Source organism: Meleagris gallopavo, chromosome 7 (genome assembly GCF_000146605.3).
Source record: "Meleagris gallopavo isolate NT-WF06-2002-E0010 breed Aviagen turkey brand Nicholas breeding stock chromosome 7, Turkey_5.1, whole genome shotgun sequence".
Classification (NCBI taxonomy): domain Eukaryota; kingdom Metazoa; phylum Chordata; class Aves; order Galliformes; family Phasianidae; genus Meleagris; species Meleagris gallopavo.
Window position 1 is genome coordinate 23,321,529 of NC_015017.2, and position 12,142 is coordinate 23,333,670.

The 12,142-nt window shown below is 36.3% G+C and overlaps 1 protein-coding gene across 1 annotated transcript; it reads left to right on the forward strand.

Moving 5' to 3' along the window:
* Nucleotides 1–172: 172 nt before the first annotated feature.
* LOC100550035 (integral membrane protein GPR155-like) lies at nucleotides 173–12,122 on the forward strand. Its single transcript, XM_010713762.2, has 10 exons — nucleotides 173–290; nucleotides 1,611–1,731; nucleotides 2,942–3,026; nucleotides 3,108–3,198; nucleotides 4,382–4,631; nucleotides 5,290–5,391; nucleotides 7,735–7,868; nucleotides 9,099–9,194; nucleotides 10,157–10,221; nucleotides 10,926–12,122. The coding sequence occupies exons 1-10, from the start codon at nucleotides 261–263 to the stop codon at nucleotides 11,065–11,067; spliced, it is 1,116 nt and encodes a 371-aa protein (XP_010712064.1). The 5' UTR covers nucleotides 173–260; the 3' UTR covers nucleotides 11,068–12,122.
* Nucleotides 12,123–12,142: the final 20 nt, after the last annotated feature.

Genomic DNA, 12,142 nt, shown 5'->3' on the forward strand with positions numbered 1-12,142 from the left:
CACATTGCTTTTTCTAAAGCATCCAGATTGGCAGCAGGTGGTGTCAAGCTGACTGTGGCAGTCATGTTGCTAAGAAACTTCTCAAGAAGATGTGTTGTATATTTAATTGCACCAAATTGTGCCAGTGTTCGTCTTGCTCTTTTTTTATTATTGTTGATGTTTTGTGTGTGTTGGTCTCGCATTCAATTTTATCTTGTTTGTTACAGATTTGGTCTCTTATTGTTGTTCTTCTGAGTAAGAAATACAAACAGCTTCCTCATATGATTACAACAAATCTACTCGTTGCTCAGGTCAGTAGTAAAAAAATATTTTTCTTGTGTGTGTGTGTGTGTGTGTGTGTGTGTGTGTGTGTCTTATTTTTAACACTTTTGCAATTTGGTTTCTGTAGCATATCTTTGTAGCCATATAAAATGAGCAGAGGAATCTAATGTGTGACTTGTCTGAAAAGTTTCTGTGATTTTAGAGGTATAGCCTTGAAGAAAATGGCAGGGTGATTGTTTTGATCGTGCAGCTCTCATAGAGCAGCATCTCAAACAGATCTATAAGCAATCAGAATGACAGATGACTTTTTGCAATATATTTTTAGCATTATAAACTACTGCCAGATAGCAGCACTGACTGCACTTTCAGTTCAGTTTATGCCAATCTGAACTCAGCAGTGCCATGATAGGGAGCAACATGCATCCAACTCTTGGTGACCTCATTCAGGGAGCGAAGTAGGAAAGTAGTCCATCTGCTGGTTCAGCTACCTGAAGTGACTCACTGAGGGATCAGACAGGTGCCAGTGCTAATGCAAGGAAGGGGTGTGGGAATGCATGGCTGGTGGCTAGGGAACAGCAAAGCCAAATAGCAGACTTGGATTAATTGTAATTGTTATTTAAGCTGAAGGAGAACTGTGGAGTATGTGCTTCTTATTTCCTTGAAGACAACTGCACAACTATTAGAATCGGTGACTGTAATACACCTGTGCAGTGGATGCTTTTTGAAGTGTTGTTTTTGTTTGTTTTTTAATAATAAAGTGAACTCTGAGATCTGATTGCAGTCACATTTCAGAGAAGAAAATCACATGTGAGAGTTGCACGTGGATCTTGTCTATAACAATATAAAGTTTGCTTTAGGAATATTTTTGAGCCCTTGTATTAGTATTTCCTTAGTATTTCAGCCTATTTTTTCAGATTACTTCAGTACTAAAACTCTCACATGAGGCTGAAAACTTACATAATTCTTGGCTGATCTGTTGATGTTGACTCAGTTTCATGTTCAAATCATTTCAGATGAATGATTTGTACCTAACAAAAGCTTTGCATCTTGGCTTAATATTTATAGTCTTGCAATAATTATATATACTTTATTTCCTGACTTTTTTTACTCCACTGCTGTCAAAAAAAACAAAAAACAAAAAACAAGGGGAGGTAGAATGCACTAGTCAGTGATGTAACCATAATTTTATTTGTATATGTAAGCATAATATCTATTGCTGTGCTATCTAATTCATAAAATTACATTGCAATGGTGTTTAGAAACTTAATGTTCAGATTTGAGGCTTTTTGTGTGTGTTTTTGTCATTCTGCTTTCTGAATTTAAATAATGTCATCTTTTTTTCTTTTCAGTTTATTGCTTGCATTGGAATGGTGATATGGAATTTCACTGTTAAACAGGAAGATGTAACTGTGCAGATCCTAGTATTTATATTTCTTTACAGTTCACTTTATAGCACCTACCTGTGGACAGGTATGATTTTTCTAGGCAGAACTAGGTGTAGTATAAAAGATTAATGTACTGACATAATTTGATTGTATTCTTCAGAGTAATTGTTCCATTCACTTTTATATAATTTCACAAACATACACTTAAAAGCTGTGCCAAGCCGAAGCCCTAGCAATGTAGGACTAAATGTCAGATGCTGCTTCTGCTCATATATAGACACGTCTGGTTTCTTTTTGCCTGTTACAGTACAAGACTTGCTGGTTTATTAAAAAAAAAGTCAAGAACCTGCTCTCAAAGCAAAAGCAATTACAAATAGAGTAAATGGGAATGGGTTGCCCTTCAGCTACTCAAAAGCTTACTGCCAATTTTTAATTAATGCAGAACGTAAGACTTAAATTTATTCAGCATTAAGAAGATCTTAAAACCTTATGCCTCAGAAAACAGAATGAAGGGAGATAGCAAAGGAGCTTTAGCATTTCTTCTCTGTGGCAATTGCAATTTCCAAAAACAATGTATGTGTTCTGCAGGTGTAGATGATCAATGAAGAGATCAGTTGTAGCAGACAGATTTGAAAGATTTATGAAGAAACTTGGGGAACTACTTGGGTGTGATTAAAACAGACTTCCTATACCATTCCTGAGTCCAGAAGTGGAAAGGTTTATTTCGTGTGATGTTTTTGTCCAGTTTTGTGTTTGTTAGGCTGAGACAGAAAATAGCATATGATTAGTATAGCCTAATGTAAATACTAACTTTGCTTTGACAAGGAAAGTATTATTGGGCTTGGGAATGAAATTGACGTTTGCAGAAGATAGTCCTGTGTAGAGTTACTTCTGTAAAAACACATTAAACACTTTTGTGAAATTTAGCATTGACTTTACAAAGGACTCATCTTTTTTTTTAACCTTAATGAAGTAGTCACTTGTGTCTTAAGAATTCTTATGGCACCTTTTAAATACTTGTAAACCTTCCTAAGCATTTATAGGTGGAAACAAATTGTGGTAGAATTTCTTCAAAGTTTCTTTATTCATATTATTTATTTTTGAAGTTAGGTGTTTCTCTTTTACTTTCTTAGAATATAGCTAGAGAGGAAAAAAAAAAAAGACTATTTTGGAATATTTGAGGTCTGAGAGGCACTCTTTGGTTACTAAGCAGGGCACACACTAGAATATCTAGTGTCTGTAATTTTCAGTTCTCTTTTTAATAATAAACAAGGCATTTCTTTTGTTCTTTTTAGGCTTCTTATCTTTCTCTTTGTTTCTGTTGAGGAAGAGAGAAACAGTAAAGATTCCCATCGGGTTTATAATCATAGCTGGATGGGGGTAAGTTAGCACAGATGTTTACCTGTAGGGTTAGTGAGAGCAAGCTAAATATGTTACTTTGTTCATATTTTGCACTTTCAGAGTCCCAACGCTTCTGGTGGGAATCTTGTTAATAATTGGTGAACATAACAGCTCTAGCATTGACTCTGCCTTTTTCTATGGAAAACATCAGGTATGAATATCTTATGTCCTTGTCTCTTCTGACTTTTGCCATATCCAATACATCATTAAGAAATTCTTTTCTATTTGTTTCTTATGTAAGTAGCTTTCAGTCAAAGTGCAGGCTACTGTAACAGTATCATTATACAATGCTTAGAGATTGCTATAAAAATATTTCTGTAATGAAACATTCATAAAACTTGTTTGAGCAATGACCTTCAAGTTTAGACAGCTATGACTAAGAAAAAGAGGGAATAGGCTTCCAAAAGAAAATTCTTAGTAGTGATGAATTGCAGAGCTCTCTTCTTGGTGAGTAATTTGTAGTCTAGCTTGATAATTATCTAAAATTGACACCATCCAATAGCTAATTAATGTTTTTTAAGCTGTAGTAGATAGGATCGATGGTACATTGGTAGCAGTGACTGCTTGCACTATGGGAGAGTTCTCTGTGCAGTCAGGAGTTAAAAGTCTCTAAGGCTGAAATAGTGTTTTTATCAATAAGTAGTTTGTCTTTACTAGAGGATGTGATCTGTACTAGGGTAGCTAGTTGTTTTGTTTTCCCTCTGCCTTTCTTCTGGATAGAGAGACTATGAGTTGCTCAGGATTATTCATGTGGTGCTTTCACAAGTAACAAAATAGCTTCACAGTGGACAGTGGGTATTGGTGGCAGATGATTAGAATGAAACATTAATTAATGGGATGTTCCCCATTGGAGAAAGCATGGAAATTTGAACTGTGCTGGAGAGGGTGGGTGACAAGTGCATTCCTCTTTGTGAATTAAAAGGTACCTAAACTGAACTTAAAATGCAACAGTAATGGTCCTGAGGGGAAACAATGTAATGACAAGAGGATGGTTTTGAAGCTCGTGGGAAATAGGAGTCCTCATGAAAAATAAGAGAGGAAGGAAAAGAAAGAAAATGGGGAGGGGGGGAAGGGGGAGAGAAAGGTAAAGAAAAGGAGAAAGACGAGGAAAATAAAAGAAAAGCAGCTGGCTTATTCATGAAAAGAAAACTAATTTCGTGTACTAAGTGCTCTTTCACCTTCAGTGCTATGAGATGGAATAGCAGGAATCTGTCTCTGTGGATGCATTTCTTAGTGTATTTAGGAAGCTGCAGAAGTTAGAAAGATATGCGCAACAGTTTTCTTTCAGTTTGTATTTAGGTATATACTTTCTTTTCTCTCTTTTTACTTAATAGATAATCACCACAGCAGTGGTCCTGTTCATCAGCATATTGATGTCAGGCATCTCACTTATGTGCATGAACAGAAATAGACAGGAGTCAAACTATGAGGTACTGAACCCATATTCACCTCATGGCCAAGCAGAAGGGAACGAGGGGAATCAAGTTTCAGCCACTGTGCCTCAACCTTCTGCAAGGTCTTCTGCACAACCTTCTCCTGCACAATCTTCTGCAGGTTGTTCTGCACAGCTGTCTGCAGAAAGAGGTATAGAAAGTAGCTTTGTAAGCTAAATTAACTTGGGATTAGCTTGGGATACAAAAACAAACAGAACTATTCTAAATTTAATTCTGATCTGGGAGGGATTGTTGTTTACAACTTCAAATGTGAAGTTAGAAAGAAAAATCTAGATATAACTGTCCAAGGGCTTAGGTTTATGTTTCTAGGGAAGGTTTGATTATTATTATTGTAAAGTGGGGGGAGTAGATGGGGAAAAAACAAACAAACACGTATGTGGGTTTTCTGTAAGTGATAGTGTTGTCTTAAGCATATGATAAATTCAGTCCAGTAGGTGTCACAGGTTACTTACCCAATAAACTGTCTCTCTGAGAATGAGTTATATGCCTTCAACTTTGCTAATCCTACAGCGTTGTTACTCCTTGTTTGACTTTGGCTTTCTTACTCACTTCTCTTGTGTTTTTCTTCTAGCTAAAAGCGCCTGTGTTGCTTCCATGGTGGTAGTGCTATGTGTTAAATATTTCTATGTATTTGTAATAAAATGCATGTGCTCTCAGCAAATTGGAACGATTGTCTGCTTTCCCCTTTTAGATTATTTGTGAATATACTGAAGTATAGCATATAGTGTTATACTTGGAGAATAAATTATGGCCATGAAGGAAACTAACTATCTTATTATCCTTAACAGGTTGCTGTTCTTGTCAAACAACAAATGGGGAAATATCCTGTGCTAAGGAGGGCAAAGCAGTGCCAAATGCTGTTGAAAACAAGGTTCCTTCAATTGAGACAGGTAAAACCTCAGTGTATCCTTGTTTTAGTATTACAGACTGGAATGGGTTGCCCAGAGAAGCTTTGGATACCCCGTTACCTGGCAGTGTTCAAGGTCAGGTTGAATGGGGCAACCTGGTCTAAAAGATCTCTCTGCCTGTGGCAGAAGGATGGGATGATTTCACACCAATGGCCAATTAAACTCTGCCTCAATACTCAGTCCCCTTCCTCAAAGGAAGAAGAGGAAGATAAAATATGATGTAAGGGAGGGAAAAAGTCTCAAAGTATTAGATAAGGATAATAAACTAAAGGGAAAAGAAAGGTGAGAAGGAAAAAAACAAGCACAGAGAGTGGGGGGAAAAAAAAACACCAAAACCAACATTTATTCTCTATTTCTCATTATCAAGTGATATTAAGTCACATCTTGGGAATCAGAACCTCAATATGTGTGGCAGTTGTTCAGGACAGGCATTTTTATAACAAGAGCAGCCTTGGCTATGTCCTCTCCCCAGCTCCTGCCCAACCCCAGCCTGCTGGGTTTGGGAGCTTGGAGAGAGCCTCGGTGCTGTGCCTGTGTTGCTTAGCCATAGGCAAACACTGAAGTGGTATTAAGGCTGTTCCAGCTACAAGTGCAGAGCACGGCACTGTGTAGGCTGCTATGGGGAAAGTGAACTCTGTATCAGTCAGACCCAGTACAGGGGATTGAAACTAGATGGTCTTTAAGGTCCCAAACCATTCTACGACTTTATGGTGGACTCTCTTCCACAGCATTTGTGTGTGTTGCACTCACAGTAAAACTATTTGTTCTCTCAAGTCACATTGAAAACAATTGTTCTCTCAACTCTGCTTCAGTAATTTATATTTCATATTAAATTCAAGTGTTGATATGTGCATTGGTATTTATGCTGCTCTTGTTGCTCATTAGAAATCTTTAATTGCTTAAGAGTGACAGCTTTGTGTATGTTTGGTAGATTTGTTTTTTTGGGAGGAGTGTGATTGCTAAATGTTAAACTGCTAAAATCGAGACAAAGTAGGACTAAAGTAAACTTACTATATACTCATATTCAAATCTTATTTCCACCCCCAAGTGTTTAAAGCTTTTATTGTAGTCATGCACAGGTTTTGAATAAGAAACTGTAGGTCTAGAAAAGCAAGTACTTACTGCAGACTAGATCAAATGTCCATGCTGCTGTATTATCCGAATCTTGGGGAGAAACATGGAGAAAATTAACTGAGGGGGCCTTAGGCGTCACTCAAATTGAGGAATGGATCAAAGTGGCTGTTCAGCACCTGTTGGAAAATTGCATGCTCAGCCCATTCTCGTCATACATCACTTTCAACAATGAAAACTATCTGCAGGGCAGCCTTTTTTTTCCTTGTTTTTTTCCATCTTTAACAAGGTAGTCCATATCCATATGCTTTATCTGAATGCAGAATTACTTCAAACAAAACTAAATATTCCATGCTGAAACGTACCTTGTTTTATCTCCTTTCACAGTATGTAGCTTTCTACTTATTGCCAACTATTTTTCCTATGAAGTAGTTCAGACAAACACCATAACAAGGTCTTCCAGTGATAGGGAAAGGGCAATTTAATTTCCTTATCGAAAGAGATAATGTATTTTGAATCTTATGATTAAGTGGAATTTTTTTTCTGTCTATGGAGTGAACAATTCAAAAACTATAAATCCCTAAAAGCAAATTGTAATGGATACACTTGTGTAACTGACTGCATTCATTACCAATCCTTCTGTTATTCCCTTGAACTATGAAAGGTATTTGGTATAAAGTCTTAGTTGTGTCCTTCATTGTAAGTTTTTCACTGCCATCTAGAGGAATAAGCTCAGAATTGCTGAGAACTCCACGTGAAAGAAAAGCATCTGTTCTCTGTGCATTTGGTTCTTTTAATTAATAGAATTATGGCAATTGTCTGTTATACCATATTAGAAATACAGTAGCAGAACTGAAATAAATATGGTTGCTTTTCTGATGTGGCAGCACTGAGATATGGAGTATAAATATTGCAGCTGCTGTATACTTCGAATATTTATTCCATACATTAATTCTAGGTTTAAAATCTGTTCTGAGGAAATTGCTAATATTTCATTATCGCTAATTCTTAACCACAGTTTCTATTAGTCCTTTGAAGGAAGAATTTTGTTGTGAAGTTTCTTCATCTTAGGAACACAAACTGTTCCATTTGAGAATAGGTGTCTGAACTGGTGGTTGTCAAAGCTAGCATTATGTGTGTAGGACTTCAACACAAACACAAGGTGATTTAACTCAACAAGTTATGCTAGCGAGTTTACTTATCAGTTTAGAGATTGTAGCTTAGCCTAATGAAAACTTCTGCTTTGTTTTTCAGCTGATCAGTGTGTGAATCAGTGCAGTGCTCAGACCTGCGTACTGGCTCAGGAAGAACAGCTTCTACAGACTGCAGACAAACAGCTGGCCAGACATGTGCTGCTGTGCTTGCTTCTTGTTGTTGGCCTTTTTGCTGTAAATACTTTTTTCTCCTCCCTGTTGTTTCTCTCATTGAGGTGGGACCATTTTTAGGAAGACTATGTAGACAGCCCAGTTAAAAAAAAAAAAACAAAAATCAATTCCTACTTTTTATAGTAATATATTAAGTAAATCAGAGGCTTTATTTTTTCTCCTATTGTAGGAGGTGTATCATAAGATTAATTTATTGTGTGGCACAGAAAAATTAAAGGCAAGTTAAGGCCAACAGTGTCAGTGAGCAAACTTCACTGGAGAACCCCAAAGGGACAGGAAAAAATTGGAATCACGTCATTGGGTAATTAATTCATCACTACCACTCCTTGTCCTATTTTTTTCTCAAGAGCTAGTCATCTTCTCTAGGTATCAATTAAAAGTATGAAGTGAATTCTACTTCTGAAAGAGACTGTACAAATACTGTTCCATTTGATCATGCTTTAATTTGGAATTTGGACTTCATAGAGGCATTTTAGTAAATAAGGTACTGTAAGACATTATTTGAAATGGAAGAATGTGTTTTCATTGCTTTTTATGCTGATTTGGTGACAAGGCGACTAAGTTGATATTGCCTATTAAATTAAAAAAGAAAGTGTACTCTGAAAATATATATATATATAAATATATCTTAGAAAAGAATATTTGATATGTTTTCTGTGTTACAGTGGTGTCCCAAGTTTGACCCTCTATTTTCAACTGAATCCAAATGAATACTTAAATACGATGAAATGAGATGGATTATATTAGTTCGTTATTCTTTTCACCCAAAGGGGTTAACTTTGGATGTTTTATTTTCTTTAATCAGGTATCTGAGATAGCTGAAGTGTGACGTGCTTCAGCTTAATGCAATCTTAACTATGTAGAAAATATGTAGAAAGCAATGGTGTCAGCTCAACAGGCCTCAAGACAAATACTGCAAGTGTGTCTAGGTTAATATTGTCTGTGTTAGCTTGAATACCTGAGAATGCTTAAAGCAAATTCCTTGTATAAACGTGTGAACAGGCAGGACCTCTACGTTGATATGCTTTTTAAAAACAAGCAAGCTCATTTGTTTATTGCTTCCCAGCAATTAAGCCTAATTAAAATAATGTTTTAAAGTATTTTTTCTCTCCTACTGTCTTCATCTGAATTATTTGTTGAATAAATACAGGTAAAGAATAATAAGGTGGTTTTGATTTCAACCTTTGGTTTGTAGTATTTTATTTTTCTTGTTTGTTTTGTGTTTTTTAACAGAATCTTTCCAGCTGCTTATGGTGGCTGTTCAACCAAGAACCTGGAAGACTGTATGTGGAATTGCAGTTCTTTTGTGCTGTGTTTAATTTTGGTCAGGTATTGCTGATGTTTATTTTGAAAATAGCTTTGTTGATAGATGTTGCAGCTCGTGTTGTTACAAGTGCTGTACGATGAAGTCCTCAAATAATTCTGAAGACACCAGTTCCTTAAGCTGTTTTGATTTCTCCCCTTCCTCCCCCTCCCCAATTTTTTTCTTTTCTTTTGATAGTTGTCTTATCATAATGTGATTGCTTTGAGTATGAGCACTTTAAGAGGTACAAATGGCAGCTGAGTGCCAAATGCCTGTTGAGACAGAGTAGGATTTTAGCTTTATTTTTAGCAAAAAATTTCTGCATAACTGCATAGGTACAGTATAGCTACGTAGATACTTTAGCTATAGGGCTTGAAGTTGCTACCTCTGCAGTTTCAGTTTCTTCACTATTAAATAATACTTGACACAATTAGATGTACAAATGTTACCACTGCATATAGCTTATTTCAGTGTAAACTGACATGTTAGATTGGTGGTCTATGAAGGTGAAAGCAAAACAGTGTTAGTACTTACCAGAGGGAGTATTTCTCAGGTCTGTGGACAAGTGCACCTCTGAGATGCAGTGCAGTATCAAGTAACGATAGTCTGGCTTTGATACAAAAGCAGCATGGAAGAATAGTAGGAGAACATTATAGCATATAAATTGCAGTCAGTTCTTTTATTGACATTAACAAAGACAGATTGAAATAACTGGCTATGTAGAGATAGTGACGTTTTGTTCATCACATAGCTTACTTATTGAACTGCTGCTTTGTGAATTTCTTTGACAGACTGTTATATATTAATATGTCTTTTTAAGGACTAAGTGAAAAAAACAAAGCAGAAACAAAATGAATTTCAAGTAGTGACTAGGAAAGAGAGATACTCTTAATTTGTGTTTTGGCAGTTAGTTGTTAACACTTTATTTCTGTTCTTCAGAAGTCAAAAATTTTTGTTTAATTTATTTTCTCTGTGTTTTTTCCTTTAGGGCTTCATTTCCTTTGGTATTTTTGGCTTAGATAAGCATTTAATCATTCTGCCATTCAAGCGAAGGTAAGCAGAATGTTTACACTTATATGTACAAGTTTAATTATTAACAACGGTAATTTTAAAAGAGTTTTGAGTGTTCTGTGCCATAGCATTCAATTTGCTATTTGTTTTGTTTTTAAAATCTCTTTTTCTCTCCCAGCTATGGAGAGCTAACTGCAGTTCACTATATGTGAGTTTTTACTGATACACTCGCACTGACAAAAATCTCACAAACTCCCAATAGACAAAATCCTTGTCTAATGATGGTAAAGCATGTAATAGTGGATCTTCAAAAATAATTACAGCAGAAGAAAAAAATTTATTTGTGAGTGCTGGTCCTGATTCTTTCAGCACTATTTGAAAGTCCTCTATTAATTAGCTCGTACAACTTCTTTGTGTGGATGGAGAGTTTCATTGGTACCTCACTTTGAAGAAGTAAATTGTACAAAGTCATCTTTAAATTAGAGCTGGCTGTCTGCATTGTGAATCCAGCAGCTATGGGTTTCCCAGCTACTCTCTGTCCTTCCTTCTGCCTGAGCCCAAAGTAAAACTTCTCAGTGTTTAACGGGCGTACAAGTATATTAGGATGATTATATTAAAAACATTTGCAGAAAAATAGTAAAAAGCCGGGATGAGATTCCTGTGAGTTCCATTCTTATTTCCAGTTTCCTTAAAAGTGCCTTTGTTTGATTTAATTTTTTATTGTTGTTCCCATCTCTCCTCCCTAGGCTTGAATTTCTCTGGGGAGGCAGAGAAGCAGAAGGGCATGCAGATCCCACTCTACCTGAGGAAATCAGGATGACCTGTCAACAGTTCGTTCATTATCATAGAGATCACTGTGTCAAAAGTATTGTCAAAGGCAGAAGGTAAGGTTTTCCCCCTTCATATTTGATCTGTTAACAAAGCTCATAGCTCACCTTTTGGAAATAATGAAATGCAGTACAGTCATTCTGTTGGTGATTTCTGTTCTGACCTATTTACTCAAACCTTCAAGTGAAGATTAAGAATTTTGCAGTAACATGTAGAAAATATTTTTTGTCTAAGACTGAAACACTGAGGTACAAATTATCATGTTATCTCATCTAGGTTTGATGGTTTTGTAGCTCTTCATTAAGCCCTGTGCTCTTCATTAAGCCCTGTGCTAATTCTTGCAATTAGCAGGAGTTTAGGAACAAAATCTTTCTGAATAAGTGTGTGTGTCAATGTCTGTAACAGTGTGTGTGATGCTTCATTTTTGTCTTCTAATTAATAAGGTGTTTGTATTTATGGTAGAAAACTAATAGCTTTTGCAGGAGGCAAAACTGTTGTAACAGAGCCACTTGCTGTCTGAGAGTAGAACGTCTTTAGGACTTTACACCTTTTGAGTTCATACAGTTTCTTTTGCTGATTCCTCTTATGAACCCTAAATCCCAAATTGTGAGATTGCCCAAGCTTGCAGACCCAAATTATGATCAAAGATCATAATGATCAAAGGTTATGCATTCGATTATGTTTAGGTGGATGAGAAGAGAAATGCAGACAGAAGCATCAGGAATAAGAAAAAGATACTTGCCTGCATTTATGTATCTAGTGTGTAAAGCAAAGAGATGAAGAGTTGTTTGAGCAGGACACTTTTATTTCTCTTGGCATGGAAGCTCTCTAGCAGGACTAATTCTGCAGGGGGAGATTGTCTCAATAGTCAGATAATCTGAAACCATATTCCAGAACTATTTCTTTGGCTGCTGTGTTCCCTAAGAAGTAAAAGCAGAGACAACGTTATTGATTTAGGAAGAAAAATGAACTATAGCAGGGCAAGGACTTGCCACACAGAAATGAAGGATCAGAAACTGTTTTGAAATAAGACAGGTTTTAAAGCTTTGTGTTTGCTGCACTTCTGCTGCTATTGAGGTTTCTTGGGTTTTGGGCTGTTTGGTTAGTTTTAGTGTTTTGTTATGTTTGTTTTTTT